Source organism: Borostomias antarcticus (assembly GCF_949987555.1).
Source record: "Borostomias antarcticus genome assembly, chromosome: 17".
In the NCBI taxonomy this organism is placed as follows: Eukaryota; Metazoa; Chordata; class Actinopteri; order Stomiiformes; family Stomiidae; genus Borostomias; species Borostomias antarcticus.
Genome location: NC_140250.1, coordinates 19,485,176 through 19,512,541, shown reverse-complemented (window position 1 = coordinate 19,512,541; position 27,366 = coordinate 19,485,176). Strand labels below are relative to the sequence as shown.

General features: G+C 47.9%; 1 protein-coding gene across 1 annotated transcript in view; it reads left to right on the top strand.

The window, feature by feature from the left end:
- The first annotated feature begins 1,454 nt into the window (after positions 1-1,454).
- Positions 1,455-27,366, top strand: part of uxs1 (UDP-glucuronate decarboxylase 1) — a 70,860-nt gene continuing 44,948 nt past the window's right edge. Inside the window, exons 1-4 of the mRNA XM_084451818.1 lie at positions 1,455-2,284; positions 12,176-12,203; positions 15,022-15,070; positions 26,349-26,392. Of these exons, the coding sequence (XP_084307944.1) occupies positions 2,197-2,284; positions 12,176-12,203; positions 15,022-15,070; positions 26,349-26,392 (209 nt within the window). The 5' untranslated portion in view covers positions 1,455-2,196. The remainder of the gene's footprint in view (positions 2,285-12,175; positions 12,204-15,021; positions 15,071-26,348; positions 26,393-27,366) is intronic.

The window sequence follows — 27,366 nt, the reverse complement described above, 5'->3', positions numbered from 1 at the left end:
AGCACCTGAGAGAGCACAGCCCAAACACCCCCTCCAGCACCTGAGAGAGCATCGCTGCATGGACAGACTGTGGAGGACATATTGTAGTCAGATGGGTATATATATTGATCTTTCATATTTTCTACTAAATCTAATGACACACCCCCACACACACAACACACACACACGCACACACACACACACACACACACACACACACACACACACACACACACACACACACACACACCTACCTCTGAAACTCGGCACACAGGCACACACCCCCTTTCTGTGCCTAATTAATAACAAGGGGAAACAACTGCCTCAGCAAACTAGACAGACTCTCCCTCGGCATCTCTCACTCCCTCCCTGCCAGCAGTGGCCCCCAGAAGAACTCCCTCCCTGTCAGCAGTGGCCCCCAGAAGAACTCCCTCCCTGTCAGCAGTGGCCCCCAGAAGAACTCCCTCCCTGTCAGCAGTGGCCCCCAGAAGATGCTTAAGATGGGGAGTGAAGGGAGTGAAGAGGCTCATAGTAGTTCCAGTCATGAAACTGCTACAGACAGAGACAGTCCAAGCACAGGAAGTACACAAGTAAATGTCTATGGAGAGGTTCATTGGAAAAAGAACATAGAGAAACAGAAAAATAATTACAAAATTATGCATAATAAAAAAAAAAAGGGGGTAGAAAAAACTGGTGCTGAGAAGTGGGAGGGGTAGGGGCCACATTATCCTTTAAGTGGTCCCAGAATTCCTAACGGCCCTGATCACACATGATGGAAAAACTGTCCGGAAAAATATGAAAAGCACATCTCGAATTTCCAAGGAGGACAAAATACATTTCTCTCATTTATTTGTCTCACATCAGACTACAAAGCTCTTCAGAGCGATGTGAAAAGAACAACTGTAAGAACCAACATGAAAAGAAATCTCCTCATAGGAAGCTGAGGTGGTCTAACACATATTCTTTACTGCTAAAATATGATTTATATAAAAATAGTTAATTTGTACGTTTTAAGGCAATAAGGTACAATATAGCCTTCAACAAGCAGTGAACTGCCTGAATGGAAAATGTCTCATGTGTGCACTCTGTTTATGAATGAGCCTCTGTGCACCAGGTGAATGCACCGGAAATCGACACCTCATGCCTGAGCAACATATCGGGTTATAAAAGTTCCCCATTCTGCTGCTATTCTGCCGTATTATTAACTGGGGGATGTAGTGCACAGGAAAAACATATTTTGAAGAAATTCTAATTAATTAGTCTAAATCAAAACATGACACTGTTGTTCACAATCAAAACAAGTGAGTTGCTATCGCGGCAGGCTGCTCAATCGATGCAGGAATCATCGCTCCCAGGACCTGCGACTCAGAAGGGAAACAAACTGCGTCTCCCGAGCGACTCAAGCAGATAAGAGATATTTATTATGATGGTTGAGCCATAACTCATAATAACCCAATAATACAGGAGAACTTACACACAGAGAACGCGTTGGTAGCTGGTGAGATAGTAGATAACGTGGGCAGCTGTGTGATCTGGCTAGGCTAGGCTAACTGAGCTAGGAGGCTAACTGAGCTAGGAGGCTAACTGAGCTAGGAGGCTAACTGAGCTAGGAGGCTAACTGAGCTAGGAGGCTAACTGAGCTAGGAGGCTAACTGAGCTAGGAGGCTAACTGAGCTAGGAGGCTAGCTGAGCTAGGAGGCTAGCTGAGCTAGGAGGCTAACTGAGCTAGGAGGCTAACTGCATCAGGGCCAGTGTCTCTCCTGCTCGTCTCAGTTACTCAGATATTCTGTATTTAGAATCGTCCCTTAAGGATTGGTCTGATATTGAGTCACTTGGAGCAGGTGAGGATGGGAGAGGTGGAGTGAACCCGGCAGCAGAGAGGAGGAGGAGGACAGACAGGGTTAGGACAGGAGGACAGACAGGGTTAGGACAGGAGGACAGACAGGGTTAGGACAGGAGGACAGACAGGGTTAGGACAGGAGGACAGGAGACAGGAGACAGGAGACAGGACAGCCTTGTTAGCTCCCAGGCGAGGGGCCACGTATGAGGCTGGTCTCACACACGCTCTCAGATAGATAGTTGAACACCTTCCACTCAGGGCTACATGAAACACAACTCATTGAGTGATTAGTAAAGAGAAACGCGAACTTCGTGGTTGTGAAATGCAGTGAGCCAGAGCCTCGTGTGCTTCCGGGTTCATGTGTCTCTGAGCAGAGGATGAAGAGGATCGTCTGGGTGGCATCAGGACTCAACAGACGGATGATGAAGCTGCTGGTCGCCCTCGCCTTGATCGCCTACATTGCCTGTGAGTATATAAGCACACACTTGAGTATGCACACTGTACACTGTGAGTATATATGCACACACTTGAGTATGCACACTGTACACTGTGAGTATATATGCACACACTTGAGTATGCACACTGTGAGTATATACGCACACACTTGAGTATGCACACTGTACACTGTGAGTATATAAGCACACACTTGAGTATGCACACTGTACACTGTGAGTATATATGCACACACTTGAGTATGCACACTGTACACTGTGAGTATATATGCACACACTTGAGTATGCACACTACATGCACCCACAGCCTTGCTGAGTGCACTCTCTCTGGATGATCAAGTACGAGACCAAGCCCAGTTGAGATGAGCACAACAACGCAAAGCTCAGACTGATCAGTAGCACCTTGCTGGGACAAAGTTCAAAGGACTGGACCTATTTATAACATAGTTAACAGACATACCAACAACTAGTGGCGTATTTCAAGATTCCAGATGTGTTTTATTGGCCCTGTATATAGCACACACACAGTTATTTGTCTAGGGTAATGGACACTGTTTCAGACGGCACAGGACAGCTTGGGGTGCGGGACAGGACAGTGCAAATGCAATACAAAAAACAGTGCATACAGTAAACAAAATACAGTGCAATGTACAAAATATGATATACTGTAAAAAAAAAAAGGGTGACACAAGTGCAATTTACATAATATCTAGAAAACGGAGTGTGATGAGTGTATATAGTCTATAGAGAGTGTGTAGATTGTAGTGTGATGAGTGTATATAGTCTATAGAGAGTGTAGATTGTAGTGTGATGAGTGTATATAGTCTATAGAGAGAGTGTAGATTGTAGTGTGATGAGTGTATATAGTCTATAGAGAGAGTGTAGATTGTAGTGTGATGTGTGTGTGTAGATTGTAGTGTGATGTGTTCAGCGTGTGCAGTGTGCTTGAGGTGTGGGGAACACGAGGTTGTGTGCAGGTAGAGCAGGGGGCATGGAGTCGGAGGGGACACAAACTGTGTTAATGAGTCTGATGGCCGTGGGAAGAAGTGTTAATGAGTCTGATGGCCGTGGGGAAGAAGTGTTAATGAGTCTGATGGCCGTGGGGAGAAGTGTTAATGAGTCTGATGGCCGTGGGGAAGAAGTGTTAATGAGTCTGATGGCCGTGGGGAAGAAGTGTTAATGAGTCTGATGGCCGTGGGAAGAAGTGTTAATGAGTCTGATGGCCGTGGGGAAGAAGTGTTAATGAGTCTGATGGCCGTGGGAAGAAGTGTTAATGAGTCTGATGGCCGTGGGGAAGAAGTGTTAATGAGTCTGATGGTCGTGGGGAAGAAGTGTTAATGAGTCTGATGGCCGTGGGGAAGAAGTGTTAATGAGTCTGATGGCCGTGGGGAAGAAGTGTTAATGAGTCTGATGGCCGTGGGGAAGAAGTGTTAATGAGTCTGATGGCCGTGGGGAGAAGTGTTCATGAGTCTGATGGTCGTGGGGAGAAGTGTTAATGAGTCTGATGGTCGTGGGGAGAAGTGTTAATGAGTCTGATGGCCGAGAGCTCGTCTCCTGCCAGAGGAGAGTGGGCTTCAGTAGAGATGCATCAATCCACTTTTTCCCAGTTCTGATCCAATTCCGATACCTGAATTTGGATATCTCAAACAACAAACAGTTACAGTAACAGCCTAGATCTAAGATGAATGATTGTCCTGTCCTGTATGAATCACCAGGCAGGTGAGGGGTCTGTCCTGTATAAATCACCAGGCAGGTGAGTGGTCTGTCCTGTATAAATCACAAGGCAGGTGAGGGGTCTGTCCTGTATGAATCACCAGGCAGGTGAGGGGTCTGTCCTGTATGAATCACCAGGCAGGTGAGGGGTCTGTCCTGTATAGATCACCAGGCAGGTGAGTGGTCTGTCCTGTATAGATCACCAGGCAGGTGAGTGGTCTTAACCCACCAGCGCATCTTGACAGTGGAGCAAAAAAACGACTGCTTGACTTCAAGAATCACCGACTGCTGATTCAACTCTTTCAGGGTTTTTTTCTCTAGACGAAATACTCTGGACCAAGATTCTATTAGTCAATCAATCACAAAGCTTGTTACACAAAAAAATAACTATAGGCTAATTATATGGTTTATGTTAGGACTGATGAGTGATTTGCTTCCATACAACAGAACATATTTTGAACAGGGTGCTGAAATAAAGTCAAGTCCAATCTCTAAAGACAAATGCAGCTGGTTGTGTAAAATGTAGCCATATCGTTATTTTGCAATAATAGTCTTAACAAATTGATATTTTTCATATTAGTTAAATTAAGAAGGATCCTTATTAGCCCGCTGATATGATGTAAACCATGAAGGCCAGGTTATAATGTTTATGATATGATGTAAACCTGGTGTTTTATGATGTAAAACAGGTTCACCTCCGGTCATGCCTCAAGTTATGGAGCTTTCCTCACTCAATCACTATTAGTCACATCCTCCCTCTCCATCCGGGATTCAGAGCCCCCCCCCCCGGGATTCAGAGCCCCCCATCAATCAATCAATCAATCAATCAATCAATCAATCAATCAATCAATCAATCAATCAATCAATCAATCAATCAATCAAAGCTTTATTTGTATAGCGCATTTCATACCCAGAGGCAACACAATGCGCTTTACAGAGAACAAGGGAGGTGGGCAGACGTCCCACCCCTACATATTCCAGAGGGAAGCAAAAAACAGTAATCACCCGGGGGCCAGATAAGTGAGCTGTAAAAATTCTTCCCTGACCCCTCTCAACAAGGCGATCGAGCTCCTGGAGTATGTTTGTCTAATGGCTAAGAACATTTATAGAGTAATAAATTACATTAAATTACATTTTCAGAGTAAGAGAGGCTAAAAACATCATAGGAGAGACATGGCAAACACTGGTGTATGTCTGTGTGTGTGAGTGTGCCTGGGCCCAGGTAGAGGCAGGGGTTGGGGTAGGGAGGGGGTAGGAGAAGGATACGGATCCGGGTTAGGGTGAGGGACTCACTCACTCACTCACTCACTCACTCACTCACTCACTCACTCACTCACTCACTCACTCACTCACTCACTCACTCACTCACTCACTCAGACACACAGACAGACAGACAGACAGACAGACAGACAGACAGACAGACACTCACTCACTCACTCACTCACTCACTCACTCACTCAGACACACAGACAGACAGACAGACAGACAGAGACAGACAGACAGACAGACAGACAGACACTCACTCACTCACTCACTCACTCACTCACTCACTCACTCACTCACTCACTCACTCACTCACTCACTCACTCACTCACACAATAATAGAGCACCCTGGACCAGGCAGGGCAGAGTACTGAGATAGAGCCCTGAATAGAGACCTCCCTGGGGGGTAGAGCCCTGAATAGAGACCTCCCTGGGGGGTAGGGTCCTGAATAGAGACCTCCCTGGGGGGGAGAGCCCTGAATAGAGACCTCCCTGGGGGGTAGGGTCCTGAATAGAGACCTCCCTGGGGGGTAGGGTCCTGAATAGAGACCTCCCTGGGGGGTAGAGCCCTGAATAGAGACCTCCCTGGGGGGTAGGGTCCTGAATAGAGACCTCCCTGGGGGGTAGGGTCCTGAATAGAGACCTCCCTGGGGGGGAGAGCCCTGAATAGAGACCTCCCTGGGGGGTAGGGTCCTGAATAGAGACCTCCCTGGGGGGTAGGGTCCTGAATAGAGACCTCCCTGGGGGGTAGGGTCCTGAATAGAGACCTCCCTGGGGGGTGGAGCCCTGAATAGAGACCTCCCTGGGGGGGAGAGCCCTGAATAGAGACCTCCCTGGGGGGGAGAGCCCTGAATAGAGACCTCCCTGGGGGGAGAGCCCTGAATAGAGACCTCCCTGGGGGGTAGGGTCCTGAATAGAGACCTCCCTGGGGGGGGAGAGCCCTGAATAGAGACCTCCCTGGGGGGTAGGGTCCTGAATAGAGACCTCCCTGGGGGGTGGAGCCCTGAATAGAGACCTCCCTGGGGGGGAGAGCCCTGAATAGAGACCTCCCTGGGGGGGAGAGCCCTGAATAGAGACCTCCCTGGGGGGAGAGCCCTGAATAGAGACCTCCCTGGGGGGTAGGGTCCTGAATAGAGACCTCCCTGGGGGGTAGGGTCCTGAATAGAGACCTCCCTGGGGGGGAGAGCCCTGAATAGAGACCTCCCTGGGGGGTAGGGTCCTGAATAGAGACCTCCCTGGGGGGTAGAGCCCTGAATAGAGACCTCCCTGGGGGGAGAGCCCTGAATAGAGACCTCCCTGGGGGGGAGAGCCCTGAATAGAGACCTCCCTGGGGGGGAGAGCCCTGAATAGAGACCTCCCTGGGGGGTAGGGTCCTGAATAGAGACCTCCCTGGGGGGTGGAGCCCTGAATAGAGACCTCCCTGGGGGGTAGAGCCCTGAATAGAGACCTCCCTGGGGGGTAGAGCCCTGAATAGAGACCTCCCTGGGGGGTAGAGCCCTGAATAGAGACCTCCCTGGGGGGGAGAGCCCTGAATAGAGACCTCCCTGGGGGGTAGGGTCCCAGCCTGGGAGAGTGGTAGGGGGGACATATAGGAGCAGGGGAGAGAGGAGCAGGGGAGAGAGCCTATAGGAGCAGGGGAGAGAGAGAGCCTATAGGAGCAGGGGAGAGAGAGAGCCTATAGGAGCAGGGGAGAGAGAGAGCCTATAGGAGCAGGGGAGAGAGGAGCAGGGGAGAGAGCCTATAGGAGCAGGGGAGAGAGAGAGCCTATAGGAGCAGGGGAGAGAGAGAGCCTATAGGAGCAGGGGAGAGAGCCTATAGGAGCAGGGGAGAGAGAGCCTATAGGAGCAGGGGAGAGAGCCTATAGGAGCAGGGGAGAGAGCCTATAGGAGCAGGGGAGAGAGAGAGCCTATAGGAGCAGGGGAGAGAGCCTATAGGAGCAGGGAGAGAGCCTATAGGAGCAGGGGAGAGAGAGAGCCTATAGGAGCAGGGGAGAGAGCCACCATATTTGACATTGTACAAGACAGGGAACATCTCCCATGTGTCCTGTAGATCCCCTGTGTGTGTGTGTGCGTGTGCGTGTGTGTGTGCGCGCGTGTGTGTGTGTGCGTGTGTGCGTGTGTGTGCGTGTGCGTGTGCGTGCGTGTTCCTGCACCGCTGGGCTCCTGTACTCCCGGAGCATCCGTCCTTGGCAGACGTCCATCCACACACACACCCGGCCGCCTGCAGGCGCTCAGCCTCACCTCCTCGTTGGTGTAGTGTTAATGAGTGCTGGTCTTAACTGTGTCCTTGGGCAGAAAGCAGGTCTGGATTTAAAGGAATAATCAGATGTTCATGCCGGCTGTTTGACATTTAAAAACGTGTCTCGCTTTAAATATCAGCCAGTGGTTTTTCATTGATCTGTAATTTCACGCCCGCGCAGCCACTGAGCGAGCTGAGCACAGGAAGTGAGTATCAGAGCGCTGTCCTCCTCTGGGTCAGCCTCCCCCGGACCTCCACTCTCCTCCTCAGCCTCAACCATAGCTCCTCATCAGCCCCCAGCCTCTATCTGTCTATCAGCTCCTTCTCAACCCTGGAGCCCTCAACCTCGGCCTCACCTCCCAGCCCCCATCCAGCCTCAGCTCCTCTCCTCACAGCTCAACCCCTCCCCGGCCTCTAACTGCCTCCCCGGCCTCTAGCTGGACTCTAGAACTGCCTCCTCCATCTTCGTATCAGAACCATGCTGCTCTCATGCTGGCGGCAGCGTCACGCTCTCAGACACGCGGCCCAACAGGCTTCAGAGAGACCGCCTGCATGGGAATCCATAAGTAGGTGGTCCGTTCTCCGTGGCCACTCACACACACACACACACGCACACGCACACACGCTCGCACACACACACACACACACGCACACACACACGCACACACACACACACACACACACACGCACACACACACGCACACACACACACACACACACACACGATATGCACAGGGACAGGAGCAGACCCTTGTGAGCCGCGGGGGAAGCAGATTGATGAGGTGTGATTTGCATAAAAAGTGAACATCCTCATTTCTCTGATCTGGATTCCTGCTCAGGCGAGGAAGAATTCATTGAAGCACACGGACAGTTTGGCCTTTTTATTCGTGGTTCATATTCAGTAGGCTAACTTTTCGATGTTGGTAGTACATCTTCAGCAGAGACATAAGGAAAAGGCAGTGGTGACACCTAATTCCAGCTATCTGAAATCACCTGCGCGCGAGTAGAAGGGGCAGTGCACTCCATTAACCAAGTATGAATCACCAGTCATCATGGTTGCTGGAGCCAATCCATTAAACAGCAGCCATGCTGAGAAAAATAGCAGTATAGCAAACAAGTACAACAATACCGTTTCCTCCAAGGGACAGAGATGTCTCTAAGGGACAGGGACAGGGATGTCTCTAAGGGACAGGGATGTCTCTAAGGGACAGAGATGTCTCTAAGGGACAGGGACAGGGATGTGTCTAAGGGACAGGGATGTCTCTAAGGGACAGGGATGTCTCTAAGGGACAGGGATGTGTCTAAGGGACAGGGATGTCTCTAAGGGACAGGGATGTCTCTAAGGGACAGGGATGTGTCTAAGGGACAGGGATGTCTCTAAGGGACAGGGATGTCTCTAAGGGACAGGGATGTCTCTAAGGGACAGAGATGTCTCTAAGGGACAGGGACAGGGATGTGTCTAAGGGACAGGGATGTCTCTAAGGGACAGGGATGTGTCTAAGGGACAGGGATGTCTCTAAGGGACAGGGATGTGTCTAAGGGACAGGGATGTGTCTAAGGGACAGGGACAGGGATGTGTCTAAGGGACAGGAATGTGTCTAAGGGACAGGGATGTGTCTAAGGGACAGGAATGTGTCTAAGGGACAGGGATGTCTCTAAGGGACAGGGATGTGTCTAAGGGACAGGGATGTCTCTAAGGGACAGGGATGTCTCTAAGGGACAGAGATGTCTCTAAGGGACAGGGACAGGGATGTGTCTAAGGGACAGGGATGTCTCTAAGGGACAGGGATGTCTCTAAGGGACAGGGATGTCTCTAAGGGACAGGGATGTGTCTAAGGGACAGGGATGTCTCTAAGGGACAGGGATGTGTCTAAGGGACAGGGATGTCTCTAAGGGACAGGGATGTCTCTAAGGGACAGGGATGTGTCTAAGGGACAGGGATGTGTCTAAGGGACAGGGACAGGGATGTGTCTAAGGGACAGGGATGTCTCTAAGGGACAGGGATGTCTCTAAGGGACAGGGATGTCTATCAGGGATGTCTCTAAGGGACAGGGATGTGTCTATCAGGGATGTGTCTAAGGGACAGGGATGTCTCTATCAGGGATGTCTCTAAGGGACAGGGATGTGTCTATCAGGGATGTGTCTAAGGGACAGGGATGTCTCTATCAGGGATGTCTCTAAGGGACAGGGATGTCTCTATCAGGGATGTCTCTAAGGGACAGGGCCAGGGACGAGGCTTCCTCTAAGACATCCATCCTCAAAGTCCGGACTCTGAGGGCTGGGAGCCAGGATGATTGACGGGTGAGGGTGAGGGCTGGGAGCCAGGATGATTGATGGGTGAGGGTGAGGGCTGGGAGCCAGGATGATTGATGGGTGAGGGTGAGGGCTGGGAGCCAGGATGATTGATGGGTGAGGGTGAGGGCTGGGAGCCAGGATGATTGATGGGTGAGGGTGAGGGCTGGGAGCCAGGATGATTGATGGGTGAGGGTGAGGGCTGGGAGCCAGGATGATTGATGGGTGAGGGTGAGGGCTGGGAGCCAGGATGATTGATGGGTGAGGGTGAGGGCTGGGAGCCAGGATGATTGACGGGTGAGGGTGAGGGCTGGGAGCCAGGATGATTGACGGGTGAGGGTGAGGGCTGGGAGCAGGGTGAGGATGAGGGTGAGGGTGAGGGCTGGGAGCCAGGGTGAGGGTGAGGGTGAGGGTGAGGGTGAGGGCTGGGAGCCAGGGCGAGGGTGAGGATGAGGGTGAGGGTGAGGGCTGGGAGCCAGGGTGAGGGTGAGGGTGAGGGCTGGGAGCCAGGGTGAGGGTGAGGGTGAGGGCTGGGAGCCAGGGTGAGGATGAGGGTGAGGGCTGGGAGCCAGGGTGAGGGTGAGGGCTGGGAGCCATTTAACACGATTATTCATTGAATTCTTTTTTTTAATCAAAAGTTTTTTTCTTAACAAATTTTCTTAACAAATCAAATTATTGACTTTGATAACAATTAATTTATTAAATGTTGACAGTGGCTTTTCTTTTTAACAATGTTCTTTGGATTATATAAATTTCTCCCATGGGAGACAAATAGTGAACCTTGACCTTGATAAATAAATAAAAGTGCCAAAACTGATAAATAAAGAAGCTTCAAAGCACCGCCACCACCACAGAAGAAGACTACCTCGGAAAAATAATTTCACTATGACAGAACGCGTCTAAATAAGTTATTTAATGGTAGCGCCGAGGCTTCAAAACCCAGCATTTGTTAAAATAGACCCTTTTGCTTAGGTAAGTGAAGTTTCATGTTTATCTGACCTCTGCTAACTAGGCCGATACCGATTTATTTTGACGGCAAAGTGAAGGGACCGGCAAAGGACTGTTGTCTGGCATGAGCGAGCGGAATGTGACAGCGGGACTGAGAAGGGCTGCTTTGAGGGGCAGCTACGACTGCGTAGCACATTTTACACACCGTGTCAACTTGGTCCAAATCTGTCTCTGCGAACCCATAGTGTTTCCAGACCACTGAGGTTGTTTTAGCTCTCTTGTCCACCTCTCTTTCTGCTGCCATAATCATCTTCTTGTCGTGTTTTGTTCGAGAGGAGCATGCGTGCGCCTTGCTTGACAACTCGTCTCGCTTTGAACTAAAGTGTTTGTTTTGGGGCTTTGGGGGGGGGTGGGGGAGGGGTCAAGCGCAGTATAGCTCTGCAGTGTAGGGTGCGCTTGATTTGTGCAAAATCGTTTTATGGCGATTATTTAGTTTTAATGATCGTTGACAGCCCAAATCTTAATCTAGATTAAAATCCGATTAATCGAGCAGCCCTAGGTGAGGGTGAGGGTGAGGGTGAGGGCTGGGAGCCAGGGTGAGGGTGAGGTTAAGGGTGAGGGTGAGGATGAGGGCTGGGACCCAGGGTGAGGATGAGGGTGAGGATGAGGGCTGGGAGCCAGGGTGAGGGTGAGGATGAGGGCTGGGAGCCAGGGTGAGGGTGAGGATGAGGGTGAGGGTGAGGGTGAGGGCTGGGACCCAGCCAGCAGATCAGTGCTGTTTATTTCTCCTAGTAGCTCAGCTACATGCTGTTGACCAGTAATACGATGTTCTTCTGCGTGAGCCACAGATGGACACACTTTCATCTTTTACACTATGTTGATTTATTTATGATACATATGGAATTAAGCAAATACATGGGAAACACACACACACACACACACACACACACACACACACACACACACACACGAGTCCTAGGGAATAGGCTGAAGAGATCCAGTGTACAGGCCCAGTAGTCAGTCTCAGACCAGTGTTGAGTGATAGACCAGTATGTGCTGCTCAGTGTTGAGTGATGGACCAGTATGTGCTCAGTGTTGAGTGATGGACCAGTATGTGCTCAGTGTTGAGTGATGGACCAGTATGTGCTCAGTGTTGAGTGATAGACCAGTATGTGCTACTCAGTGTTGAGTGATGGACCAGTATGTGCTGCTCAGTGTTGAGTGATGGACCAGTATGTGCTGCTCAGTGTTGAGTGATGGACCAGTATGTGCTCAGTGTTGAGTGAAGGACCAGTATGTGCTCAGTGTTGAGTGATGGACCAGTATGTGCTCAGTGTTGAGTGATAGATAGTGTTGAGTATGTTCATGCTCAGTGTGACATGTTTGTTCTCATTGTGGTCTTGACATTTTTATAAACCATTTATTAACTTTTTTTTCCCTTCCCTCCTAGCTGTCTGGGGAATCTATACAAATATGAGGTAAAGTATGAGCACTATTCCACACTGTTCTCTCAGTTTGATTCTACCCCCCCCCTGCCCCCCCAGGGCTACTGGAACAAACTGTCAGGAGCCATTCTGAGACTATCGGCAAATACCCTCTCAAATGCCCCGGTTGTGTTATGAAACCCACAGCACACCCCAGGCTGTTAACGGAGGGGTCTCTGGGTAGCAGGGAGGGTTAGGGGCAGTAGGGGAGGGTAAGGGGTAGGTGGGGAGGGTTAGGGGCAGTAGGGGAGGGTTAGGGGCAGTAGGGGAGGGTTAGGGGCAGTAGGGGAGGGTTAGGGGTAGGTGGGGAGGGTTAGGGGTAGGTGGGGAGGGTTAGGGGCAGTAGGGGAGGGTTAGGGGCAATAGGGGAGGGTTAGGGGTAGGTGGGGAGGGTTAGGGGCAGTAGGGGAGGGTTAGGGGCAGTAGGGGAGGGTTAGGGGTAGGTGGGGAGGGTTAGGGGCAGTAGGGGAGGGTTAGGGGCAATAGGGGAGGGTTAGGGGTAGGTGGGGAGGGTTAGGGGCAGAAGGGGAGGGTTAGGGGCAGTAGGGGAGGGTTAGGGGCAGTAGGGGAGGGTTAGGGGTAGGTGGGGAGGGTTAGGGGAAGTAGGGGAGGGTTAGGGGTAGGTGGGGAGGGTTAGGGGTAGGTGGGGAGGGTTAGGGGCAGTAGGGGAGGGTTAAGGGCAATAGGGGAGGGTTAGGGGTAGGTGGGGAGGGTTAGGGGCAGTAGGGGAGGGTTAGGGGTAGGTGGGGAGGGTTAGGGGCAGTAGGGGAGGGTTAGGGGCAGTAGGGGAGGGTTAGGGGTAGGTGGGGAGGGTTAGGGGCAGTAGAGGAGGGTTAGGGGTAACGGGAGGATTAGGGGCAGTAGGGGAGGGTTAGGGGCAGTAGGGGAGGGTTAGGGGCAGTAGGGGAGGGTAAGGGGTAGGTGGTGAGGGTTAGGGGCAGTAGGGGAGGGTTAGGGGCAGTAGGGGAGGGTTAGGGGCAGTAGGGGAGGGTTAGGGGTAGGTGGGGAGGGTTAGGGGCAGTAGGGGAGGGTTAAGGGTAGGTGGGGAGGGTTAGGGGCAGTAGGGGAGGGCTAGGGGCAGTAGGGGAGGGTTAGGGGCAGTAGGGGAGGGTTAGGGGTAGGTGGGGAGGGTTAGGGGCAGTAGGGGAGGGTTAGGGGCAGTAGGGGAGGGCTAGGGGCAGTAGGGGAGGGTTAGGGGCAGTAGGGGAGGGTTAGGGGTAGGTGGGGAGGGTTAGGGGCAGTAGGGGAGGGTTAGGGGCAGTAGGGGAGGGCTAGGGGCAGTAGGGGAGGGTAAGGGGCAGTAGGGGAGGGTTAGGGGTAGGTGGGGAGGGTATGGGGTAGCAGGGGAGCTGCTTTCCCCTCGCTTTCTCCTGCAGCATCTGTTGGAAGTAGATGAGCTGATTTGACCAATCGGTAAGCGTCCTGACGAACCATGAGAGGCTGGGGGATACAGTTACCATGCCGACCAGGGATGAGATGAGAACCTTCTAGAACCAGCCCTGGAAGAACCAGCCAATCATCTCTCCTCCTTTGCCCCCCTCCCCTCCCTCTCCCGTCGGCTCTCTCTGTCACTCAGATGAAGAACACTCCTTGTGTTTGTGTGGCTTCATAAGTGTATGTGTTTGGCAGTCTGTCGTGTGTGTGTGTGTGTGTGTGTGTGTGTGTGTGTGTGTGTGTGTGTGTGTGTGTGTGTGCGTGTGTGTGTGTGTGTGTGTGTGTGTGTGTGTGTGTGTGAGAGCGAGAGAGAGAGCCTGAGGAATGAGCCCTGTCATGCTGAAGGGGGTGAAAGGGTTTAGCATTGGGCTGATTTGATTCACAGCAGGAGGCCGCACCTGTTGGGGGCTGTTATATAATCCCAGCAGGGATCTGAGAGGCTGTTGAGGGTGAACAGCCCAATCTGTCTCCGAGACGAGGGGAGGGAGAGACGAGGGGAGGGAGAGACGAGGGGGGAGAGACGAGGGGGGAGAGACGAGGGGAGGGAGAGACGAGGGGAGGGAGAGACGAGGGGGGAGAGACGAGGGGGGAGAGACGAGGGGAGGGAGAGACGAAGGGGGAGAGACGAGGGGGGAGAGACGAGGGGGGGGAGAGACGAGGGGGGAGAGACGAGGGGAGGGAGAGACGAGGGGGGAGAGACGAGGGGAGGGAGAGACGAGGGGGGAGAGACGAGGGGGGAGAGACGAGGGGAGGGAGAGACGAGGGGGGGGAGAGACGAGGGGGGAGAGACGAGGGGGGAGAGACGAGGGGAGGGAGAGACGAGGGGGGAGAGACGAGGGGGGAGAGACGAGGGGGGAGAGACGAGGGGAGGGAGAGACGAGGGGAGGGAGAGACGAGGGGGGAGAGACGAGGGGGGAGAGACGAGGGGGGAGAGACGAGGGGAGGGAGAGACGAGGGGAGGGAGAGACGAGGGGGGGGAGAGACGAGGGGGGAGAGACGAGGGGGGAGAGACGAGGGGAGGGAGAGACGAGGGGGGAGAGAGGAGGGGGGGGGAGAGACGAGGGGGGAGAGACGAGGGGAGGGAGAGACGAGGGGAGGGAGAGACGAGGGGGGGGAGAGACGAGGGGAGGGCGAGACGAGTGCTTGAGTGGTGAAGTGGTCCAGACTCTATCATGTAGAATGCGTATTCAGCCATTCAACATAATTAATATTAGTCTGGAGAGAGGTCATCGGTTCCTGACCATGCGCTTCGTATGAGGAACAAATATGACCAGAGGAGGGGGCAGTTATTTTTCTGCCATCTGGACTCATATTCCTCCCCTCCCCCTCTCTCTCTCTCCCCCTCTCTCTCTCTCTCCACCTCCCTCTCTCTGTCCAGATCGATACAGGAACATGGAGAGATGAAGATTGAACAGAGGATTGACGAAGTGAGTTGACAGCGCCGCTCTCTTCCTTTCTCTCTTCCTCTCTCTCTTCCTTTCTCTCCTCCTTTCTCTCCTTTTCTCTCTTCCTCTCTCTCTTCCTTTCTCTCCTCCTTTCTCTCTTCCTCTCTCTTCCTCTCTCTCTTCCTCTCTTCCTTTCTCTCTTCCTCTCTCTCTTCCTTTCTCTCTTCCTTTCTCTCTTCCTTTCTCTCTTCCTTTCTCTCTTCCTTTCTCTTCCTTTCTCTCTTCCTCTCTCTTCCTCTCTCTCTTCCTCTCTTCCTTTCTCTCTTACTCTCTCTCTTCCTCTCTCTTCCTTTCTCTCTTCCTCTCTCTTCCTTTCTCTCTTCCTCTCTCTTCCTCTCTCTTCCTTTCTCTCTTCCTTTCTCTCTTCCTCTCTCTTCCTCTCTCTTCCTTTCTCTCTTCCTTTCTCTCTTCCTTTCTCTCTTCCTTTCTCTCTTCCTCTCTCTTCCTTTCTCTCTTCCTTTCTCTCTTCCTTTCTCTCTTCCTCTCTCTTCCTTTCTCTCTTCCTTTCTCTCTTCCTTTCTCTCTTCCTTTCTCTCTTCCTCTCTCTTCCTTTCTCTCTTCCTTTCTCTCTTCCTTTCTCTCTTCCTTTCTCTCTTCCTTTCTCTCTTCCTCTCTCTTCCTCTCTCTTCCTTTCTCTCTTCCTTTCTCTCTTCCTCTCTCTTCCTTTCTCTCTTCCTTTCTCTCTTCCTCTCTCTCTTCCTTTCTCTCTTCCTCTCTCTTCCTCTCTTCCTTTCTCTCTTCTTCTTTCTCTCTTCCTTTCTCTCTTCCTTTCTCTCTCCCTCTCTCTCTTCCTTTCTCTCTTCCTTTCTCTCTTACTCTCTCTCTCTTCCTCTCTCTTCCTTTCTCTCTTCCTTTCTCTCTTCCTCTCTCTTCCTTTCTCTCTTCCTTTCTCTCTTCCTCTCTCTTCCTTTCTCTCTTCCTTTCTCTCTTCCTCTCTCTTCCTCTCTCTCTTCCTTTCTCTCTTCCTTTCTCTCTTCCTTTCTCTCTTCCTCTCTCTTCCTCTCTCCTCCTTTCTCTCTTCCTCTCTCTCCTCCTTTCTCTCTTCCTCTCTCTTCCTTTCTCTCTTCCTTTCTCTCTTCCTCTCTCTTCCTTTCTCTCTTCCTTTCTCTCTTCCTTTCTCTCTTCCTTTCTCTCTTCCTCTCTCTTCCTCTCTCTTCCTTTCTCTCTTCCTCTCTCTCTTCCTCTCTCTTCCTTTCTCTCTTCCTTTCTCTCTTCCTCTCTCTTCCTCTCTCTTCCTCTCTCTTCCTCTCTCTCTTCCTTTCTCTGTTCCTCTCTCTTCCTCTCTCTTCTTCTCTCTTCCTTTCTCTCTTCCTTTCTCTCTTCCTCTCTCTCTTCCTTTCTCTCTTCCTCTCTTCCTCTCTCTTCCTCTCTCTTCCTTTCTCTCTTCCTTTCTCTCTTCCTTTCTCTCTTCCTTTCTCTCTTCCTCTCTCTCTTCCTCTCTCTCTTCCTTTCTCTCTTCCTTTCTCTCTTCCTTTCTCTCTTCCTCTCTCTTCCTCTCTCTTCCTTTCTCTCTTCCTCTCTCTTCCTTTCTCTCTTCCTCTCTCTCTTACTCTCTCTTCCTTTCTCTCTTCCTTTCTCTCTTCCTTTCTCTCTTCCTCTCTCTTCCTTTCTCTCTTACTCTCTCTCTTCCTTTCTCTCTTCCTTTCTCTCTTCCTCTCTCTTCCTCTCTCTTCCTTTCTCTCTTCCTCTCTCTCCTCCTTTCTCTCTTCCTCTCTCTTCCTTTCTCTCTTCCTTTCTCTCTTCCTTTCTCTCTTCCTTTCTCTCTTCCTCTCTCTCGTTCTCTCTCTCTTCCTTTCTCTCTTCCTCTCTCTTCCTCTCTCTCTTACTCTCCTTCTTCCTTTCTCTCTTCCTTTCTCTCTTCCTTTCTCTCTTCCTCTCTCTTCCTTTCTCTCTTCCTTTCTCTCTTCCTTTCTCTCCTCCTTTATCTCTTCCTCTCTCTTCCTTTCTCTCTTCCTTTCTCTCTTCCTTTCTCTCTTACTCTCTCTCTTACTCTCTCTCTTCCTCTCTCTCTTCCTCTCTCTTCCTTTCTCTCCTCCTTTCTCTCTTCCTCTCTCTTCCTTTCTCTCTTCCTTTCTCTCTTACTCTCTCTTCCTTTCTCTCTTCCTCTCTCTTCCTTTCTCTCCTCCTCTCTCTCTTCCTTTCTCTCTTCCTCTCTCTTCCTTTCTCTCTTCCTTTCTCTATTACTCTCTCTCTTCCTTTCTCTCTTCCTTTCTCTCTTCCTCTCTCTTCCTTTCTCTCCTCCTCTCTCTCTTCCTCTCTCTCTTCCTCTCTCTCTCTTCCTCTCTCTCTCTTCCTCTCTCTCTTCCTCTCTCTTCCTTTCTCTCCTCCTTTCTCTCTTCCTCTCTCTTCCTTTCTCTCTTCCTTTCTCTCTTACTCTCTCTTCCTTTCTCTCTTCCTCTCTCTTCCTTTCTCTCCTCCTCTCTCTCTTCCTTTCTCTCTTCCTTTCTCTCTTCCTCTCTCTTCCTTTCTCTCCTCCTCTCTCTCTTCCTCTCTCTTCCTTTCTCTCTTCCTTTCTCTCTTCCTTTCTCTCTTCCTTTCTCTCTTCCTCTCTCTCTCTTCCTCTCTCTCATCCTTTCTCTCTTCCTTTCTCTTCCTTTCTCTCTTCCTTTCTCTCTTCCTTTCTCTTCCTTTCTCTCTTCCTTTCTCTCTTCCTTTATCTCTTCCTTTCTCTCTTACTCTCTCTTCCTCTCTCTTCCTTTCTCTCTTCCTTTCTCTCTTCCTCTCTCTCTTCCTTTCTCTCTTCCTCTCTCTTCCTTTCTCTCTTCCTCTCTCTTCCTTTCTCTCTTCCTTTCTCTCTTCCTCTCTCTTCCTTTCTCTCTTCCTTTCTCTCTTCCTTTCTCTTCCTTTCTCTCTTCCTTTCTCTCTTCCTTTCTCTCTTCCTTTCTCTCTTCCTCTCTCTTCCTTTCTCTCTTCCTTTCTCTCTTCCTCTCTCTCTTCCTTTCTCTCTTCCTCTCTCTTCCTTTCTCTCTTCCTCTCTCTTCCTTTCTCTCTTCCTTTCTCTCTTCCTTTCTCTTCCTTTCTCTCTTCCTTTCTCTCTTCCTTTCTCTCTTCCTTTCTCTCTTCCTCTCTCTTCCTTTCTCTCTTCCTTTCTCTCTTCCTCTCTCTCTTCCTTTCTCTCTTCCTTTCTCTCTTCCTTTCTCTCTTCCTTTCTCTCTTCCTCTCTCTTCCTTTCTCTCTTCCTTTCTCTCTTCCTCTCTCTTCCTTTCTCTCTTCCTTTCTCTCTTCCTCTCTCTTCCTTTCTCTCTTCCTCTCTCTTCCTTTCTCTCTTCCTTTCTCTCTTCCTCTCTCTCTTCCTTTCTCTCTTCCTCTCTCTTCCTTTCTCTCTTCCTTTCTCTCTTCCTCTCTCTCTTCCTCTCTCTTCCTTTCTCTCTTCCTTTCTCTCTTCCTCTCTCTTCCTCTCTCTTCCTTTCTCTCTTCCTTTCTCTCTTCCTTTCTCTCTTCCTTTCTCTCTTCCTTTCTCTCTTCCTCTCTCTCTTCCTCTCTCTTCCTTTCTCTCTTCCTTTCTCTCTTCCTTTCTCTCTTCCTTTCTCTTCCTCTCTTCCTCTCTCTTCCTTTCTCTCTTCCTTTCTCTCTTCCTTTCTCTTCCTCTCTTCCTCTCTCTTCCTTTCTCTCTTCCTTTCTCTTCCTCTCTTCCTCTCTCTTCCTTTCTCTCTTCCTCTCTCTTCCTTTCTCTCTTCCTCTCTCTCTTCCTTTCTCTCTTCCTTTCTCTCTTCCTCTCTCTCTTCCTTTCTCTCTTCCTCTCTCTCTTCCTTTCTCTCTTCCTTTCTCTCTTCCTTTCTCTCCTCCTTTCTCTCTTACTCTCTCTCTTCCTCTCTCTTCCTTTCTCTCTTCCTTTCTCTCTTCCTCTCTCTTCCTCTCTCTTCCTCTCTCTCTTCCTCTCTCTTCCTTTCTCTCTTCCTTTCTCTCTTCCTTTCTCTCTTCCTCTCTCTCTCTTCCTTTCTCTCTTCCTTTCTCTTCCTTTCTCTCTTCCTCTCTCTCTCTTTCTTTCTCTCTTCCTCTCTTCCTCTCTCTTCCTTTCTCTCTTCCTTTCTCTCTTCCTTTCTCTCTTCCTTTCTCTCTTCCTCTCTCTCTTCCTTTCTCTCTTCCTCTCTCTTCCTCTCTCTTCCTTTCTCTCTTCCTTTCTCTCTTCCTTTCTCTCTTCCTTTCTCTCTTCCTCTCTCTCTTCCTTTCTCTCTTCCTCTCTCTTCCTCTCTCTTCCTTTCTCTCTTCCTTTCTCTCTTCCTTTCTCTATTCCTTTCTCTCTTCCTCTCTTCCTTTCTCTCTTCCTTTCTCTCTTCCTTTCTCTCTTCCTTTCTCTCTTCCTTTCTCTCTTCCTCTCTCTCTTCCTTTCTCTCTTCCTCTCTCTCTTCCTCTCTCTTCCTCTCTCTCTTCCTCTCTCTCTTCCTCTCTCTTCCTCTCTCTCTTCCTCTCTCTCTTCCTTTCTCTTCCTCTCTCTCTTCCTCTCTCTCTTCTGTTCTCTCTTCCTCTCTCTCTTCCTTTCTGCTGTTCTCTCTCTGTCTTTCCTTCTCCATGTAAATGTAATTTCTTTAAACACACACACACACACACACACACACACACACACACACACACGTGCTGCACTCTCTTGCACATGGCACTGTGAGTGTAGTTTAAGTTGTCAATCAGGGGTCTTAATGAGCGATGCTAGGAAGGGCCCAGGTTCCCAAGGCACTCACACTTCTCTCTGATTGCTGGGTGATTATGTTAGGCAGCCTGCTTTCCTCCGCCCAGCAGTTGGTAAATTCACCCTTAATTACATGGATCTCAGTCAATGTAATTGGAGGAACAAGCGGATATTGCGGGTTGAAGAGCACGGAGCCCTGGGCTTTATTAGCTGTTCTAGCTCTGTGCTCTCTCCCGTGGATGGAGTTGGGTCACTAGCATCCTGGGTTCCATCAATCCCTTGAGGAAACAACACACTATGGCACCTTCTGAGCCAAGGCTCAATGACTCTACCCCTAACCCTAACCCTAACCCGCGCTCTCAAACGCTTGTGTACCGCAGGCGAGCTGAGAGAAGCTGGAAAAAGGACAAGCTGCATATCTGGTTTGGGTTTTTACAGGACTGCTAATCTGACCTTGTCTCCAAAAGTCTTAATATGCCCCATATTCTTTATAGTGATTTTGATTCCCTTGTAAACCCCCGTGATACAGAGCCTATTGTGCCTGCGCCCACTTTGTGTGATCATTTTCTTTCTATTAGAGGAATTACGGTATGAGTCTTTCAGTATCAGTCTGGGAGAGGAAAGGTTTCACCATGGCGATGTTTCTGAGGTGATACAATGAGGTCACATTCTTTATATGGGCCTCAAAGCTCAGATCAGAGTCCAGCACGCTAACCCTAACCTGTTTCTGTCCAGCAATTATCAGACTTTCTCAAAAGTGCTAGCTTTAACGTTTTGATCTGAACCATTGTATATGATCATAAGTAACCTTAAAACAGGGCTAAACATGCATTTTCCCTTTACTACTCCTTTAACAAAACAAAAACCAAGAACAGTTCTGTCTCTGCACACATATATATATATATATATATTCAAATAACCTGGTCCTCTGTATTTCCCTGAACAGTGAATGAACTAGTGACGGGCCGTTTACGTCACAAGCAGGAGAAAGGGAACGCTTGATTTGTCTCCCAATCCATCCACATCATAGTACAGACAAACAAACCGGGCGGAGCCAAGAAATAAATCAAACAGACCTCTTCCTAATCATACAACACAGTACTGGCAAGCCTCACAAACTTTCTTATCTGAGCTTTTTATTTTAATTTTTTTTTTCATCAGAGCTATTCTTAACGTTATCGGATTTATCTGTATGACGTCATAATTCCTGATATTGGCCCGATAATTATCTGTCCGATATTCACCGTGCATTCCTAATATTCATCCTAATATAGCATGACAACTACACTACACTCTTACTACACACTACACTCTTACTCTACACTACACTCTTACTACACACTACACTCTAACTCTACACTACACTCTTACTCTACACTACACTACACTACACTCTTACTCTACACTACACTCTTACTCCACACTACACTCTTACTCTACACTACACTCTTACTCTACACTACACTACACTCTTACTCTACACTACACTCTTACTCCACACTACACTCTTACTCTACACTACACTACACTCTTACTCTACACTACACTCTTACTCTACACTACACTCTTACTCTACACTACACTCTTACTCTACACTACACTCTTACACTACACTCTTACTCTACACTACACTCTTACTCTACACTCTTACTCTACACTACACTACACTCTTACTCTACACTACACTCTTACTCTACACTACACTCTTACTACACTACACTCTTACTCTACACTACACTCTTACACTACACTACACTCTTACTCTACACTACACTCTAACTCTACACTCTTACTCTACACTACACTCTTACTCTACACTACACTCTAACTCTACACTACACTCTTACTCTACACTACACTACACTCTTACTCTACACTACACTACACTCTTACTCTACACTACACTACACTCTTACTCTACACTACACTCTAACTCTACACTACACTCTTACTCTACACTACACTACACTCTAACTCTACACTACACTCTTACTCTACACTACACTCTTACTCTACACTACACTCTTACTCTACACTACACTCTTACTCTACACTACACTCTAACTCTACACTACACTCTTACTCTACACTACACTCTTACTACACTACACTCTTACTCTACACTACACTCTTACTCTACACTCTTACACTACACTACACTCTTACTCTACACTCTTACTCTACACTACACTCTAACTCTACACTACACTACACTACACTACACTCTTACTCTACACTACACTCTTACTCTACACTACACTCTTACTCTACACTACACTCTAACTCTACACTACACTACACTACACTCTTACTCTACACTACACTCTAACACTACACTACACTACACTCTTACTCTACACTACACTCTAACACTACACTACACTACACTACACTCTTACTCTACACTACACTCTAACACTACACTACACTCTAACTCTACACTACACTACACTACACTACACTACACTCTTACTCTACACTACACTCTTACTCTACACTACACTCTAACTCTACACTACACTCTTACTACACTACACTCTTACTCTACACTACACTCTTACTCTACACTACACTCTTACTCTACACTACACTCTTACTCTACACTACACTCTTACTCTACACTACACTCTAACTCTACACTACACTCTTACTCTACACTACACTCTTACTCTACACTACACTCTTACTCTACACTACACTCTAACTCTACACTACACTACACTCTTACTCTACACTACACTCTTACTCTACACTACACTCTAACTCTACACTACACTCTTACTCTACACTACACTACACTCTTACTCTACACTACACTACACTCTTACTCTACACTACACTACACTCTTACTCTACACTACACTCTAACTCTACACTACACTCTTACTCTACACTACACTACACTCTAACTCTACACTACACTCTTACTCTACACTACACTCTTACTCTACACTACACTCTTACTCTACACTACACTCTTACTCTACACTACACTCTAACTCTACACTACACTCTTACTCTACACTACACTCTTACTACACTACACTCTTACTCTACACTACACTCTTACTCTACACTCTTACACTACACTACACTCTTACTCTACACTCTTACTCTACACTACACTCTAACTCTACACTACACTACACTACACTACACTCTTACTCTACACTACACTCTTACTCTACACTACACTCTTACTCTACACTACACTCTAACTCTACACTACACTACACTACACTCTTACTCTACACTACACTCTAACACTACACTACACTACACTCTTACTCTACACTACACTCTAACACTACACTACACTACACTACACTCTTACTCTACACTACACTCTAACACTACACTACACTCTAACTCTACACTACACTACACTACACTACACTACACTCTTACTCTACACTACACTCTTACTCTACACTACACTCTAACTCTACACTACACTCTTACTACACTACACTCTTACTCTACACTACACTCTAACTCTACACTACACTCTTACTCTACACTACACTCTTACTCTACACTACACTCTTACTCTACACTACACTCTAACTCTACACTACACTCTTACTCTACACTACACTCTTACTCTACACTACACTCTTACTCTACACTACACTCTAACTCTACACTACACTACACTCTTACTCTACACTACACTCTTACTCTACACTACACTCTAACTCTACACTACACTCTTACTCTACACTACACTCTTACTCTACACTACACTCTTACACTACACTACACTCTAACTCTACACTACACTACACTCTTACTCTACACTACACTCTTACTCTACACTACACTCTAACTCTACACTACACTCTTACTCTACACTACACTACACTCTTACTCTACACTACACTACACTCTTACTCTACACTACACTACACTCTTACTCTACACTACACTCTAACTCTACACTACACTCTTACTCTACACTACACTACACTCTAACTCTACACTACACTCTTACTCTACACTACACTCTTACTCTACACTACACTCTTACTCTACACTACACTCTTACTCTACACTACACTCTTACTCTACACTACACTCTAACTCTACACTACACTACACTCTTACTCTACACTACACTCTTACTCTACACTACACTCTAACTCTACACTACACTCTTACTCTACACTACACTACACTCTTACTCTACACTACACTACACTCTTACTCTACACTACACTACACTCTTACTCTACACTACACTCTAACTCTACACTACACTCTTACTCTACACTACACTACACTCTAACTCTACACTACACTCTTACTCTACACTACACTCTTACTCTACACTACACTCTTACTCTACACTACACTCTAACTCTACACTACACTCTTACTCTACACTACACTCTTACTACACTACACTCTTACTCTACACTACACTCTTACTCTACACTCTTACACTACACTACACTCTTACTCTACACTCTTACTCTACACTACACTCTAACTCTACACTACACTACACTACACTACACTCTTACTCTACACTACACTCTTACTCTACACTACACTCTTACTCTACACTACACTCTAACTCTACACTACACTACACTACACTCTTACTCTACACTACACTCTAACACTACACTACACTACACTCTTACTCTACACTACACTCTAACACTACACTACACTACACTACACTCTTACTCTACACTACACTCTAACACTACACTACACTCTAACTCTACACTACACTACACTACACTACACTACACTCTTACTCTACACTACACTCTTACTCTACACTACACTCTAACTCTACACTACACTCTTACTACACTACACTCTTACTCTACACTACACTCTAACTCTACACTACACTCTTACTCTACACTACACTCTTACTCTACACTACACTCTTACTCTACACTACACTCTAACTCTACACTACACTCTTACTCTACACTACACTCTTACTCTACACTACACTCTTACTCTACACTACACTCTAACTCTACACTACACTACACTCTTACTCTACACTACACTCTTACTCTACACTACACTCTAACTCTACACTACACTCTTACTCTACACTACACTCTTACTCTACACTACACTCTTACACTACACTACACTCTAACTCTACACTACACTCTTACTCTACACTACACTCTTACTCTACACTACACTCTTACTCTACACTACACTCTTACTCTACACTACACTCTTACTACACTACACTCTTACTCTACACTACACTCTTACTCTACACTACACTCTTACTACACTACACTCTTACTCTACACTACACTCTTACTCTACACTACACTCTTACTCTACACTACACTCTTACTACACTACACCCTTACTCTACACTACACTCTTACTCTACACTACACTCTTACTCTACACTACACTACACTCTTACTCTACACTACACTACACTCTTACTCTACACTACACTCTTACTCTACACTACACTACACTACACTACACTCTTACTCTACACTACACTCTAACTCTACACTACACTCTTACTCTACACTACACTCTTACTCTACACTACACTCTTACTCTACACTACACTCTTACTCTACACTCTTACTCTACACTACACTCTTACTCTACACTACACTCTTACTCTACACTACACTCTAACTCTACACTATACTCTTACTCTACACTACACTCTTACTCTACACTCTTACTCTACACTACACTCTTACTCTAAACTCTTACACTACACTCTTACTCTACACTACACTCTCACTCTACACTACACTCTTACTCTTACTACTCTTACTACACGACTGATATAATCAATCAATCAATCAATCAATCAATCAAAGCTTTATTTGTATAGCGCATTTCATACCCAGAGGCAACACAATGTGCTTTACAGAGAACAAGGGAGGAGGGCATACGACCCACCCCGACATATTCCAGAGGGAAGCATAATCAGACTTGTTGTAATGTCAGTGTCATTAACATGGCAAATTCCCTGAAAGAGCGAAGTTAAATGAAATTATATATCCTACAATCTATATCCTAAATTCTATATCCTACAATCTATATCCTAAATTCTATATCCTACAACAAATGATATAGAACACAGCAGTTCAATAGACGCTCAATAGAACGGAGCAGGGCTGAGTTTCCATCATAGCGCTACGATGCCTCTGGGAAACTCAGCCCAGTTCGATATGATTTGGCTGTTTTCAGACATCAGCCAATATTTCTTGATTGCATTCTAAATGTGAGATGAACTGTCTCTCAATGTTCACACTATCTCAATGTTCTCACTATCTCAATGTTCTCACTATCTCAATGTTCTCACTATCTCAATGTTCTCACTATCTCAATGTTCTCACTATCTCAATGTTCTCACTATCTCAATGTTCTCACTATCTCAATGTTCACACTATCTCAATGTTCACACTATCTCAATGTATCTCTGCAGGATCTCATTCAACATTCCTCTATTTTCATGTCATGTAGTGTTCAGTCACAGCGCTCAACACAGATAAACTCAACACTCATTCACACATGACACATTTACAAGCTCCAGGTTGTGTAATCGCTGTTCCTGTCTCTGTCGGTGTCTCTCGCCCCGTTCTCTGCTCTCCTGCTGCGTGGTGTCTGCAGGCTGTCGCCCCCCTGAGAGAGAAGATACGAGACCTGGAGCTGAGGTACATCTGTGACCACACACACACACACACAAACACACACACACACACACACGCACACGCGCGCGCACACACACACACACGCGCGCACACGCACACACACACGCATTTAAATTGTTTAAGTCAAGAAAATGCGCCTATATGAAAAGCAAATGAGCACGAACGGCTGGACATCATTTAAATGTAAATTCAATAACTTCCTGTTTGGCGGGTTGGGGGCGGGTCTCTACATGTTAGAAGATAATGACGTCGGGTGGGTGGCGGGTGGATGATTGATGAGTGCACGCGGATTCGGGTGCTCAAACTCCATCAGCGCATCTCTAACGCACGCACACACAAACACACACACACACACACAGTTAATCTCACAGCAGGGGCTTGTGTTTATTCTGTGCACATCACAATTGTGGTGCTGGAGTTGCTGCAAATGCTCCATTATCCCCTAATCTAAACTAACCCTAACCCTAATCTAAACTAACCCTAATCTAAAGAACCTGAACACAAACAAACAAACAAAGGAAGAACAAACAGAGACAGCAGGCTAGAACACCCTGTTCCCTGAATATGCAAAACTTCAGATCTCGTGTTTGCCAGTCTGCCCATGGGAAGGACTGTGTATGCGTGCTGTGTGTGCGTGCTGTGTGTGCGTGCTGTGTGTGCGTGTGTGTGTGTGTGTGTGTGTGTGTGCTCATATGTGTGTGTAATACGGCAGAGTTAGATAACAGAGTAGAGGTGACTGAAGAGCATGTGTGATGTGCAGTAATGGGGATGAAAGTGTTGGAGGCCTCATGCTCTCATGTTCGTGCACCGACTGATTCTCAGAGAGCCTTATTACACGCTACGGACAAATAGGACCAATTTCACGCCAAATGGCACATCGCTTAGGAACCAACGGAGACAAGCGGTCAGGAGGGGGGGCGGAGGGAGACCAGCAGGGAGAACGCAGCGCTCTGGACCGGCATGGGGGGGGGGGGGGG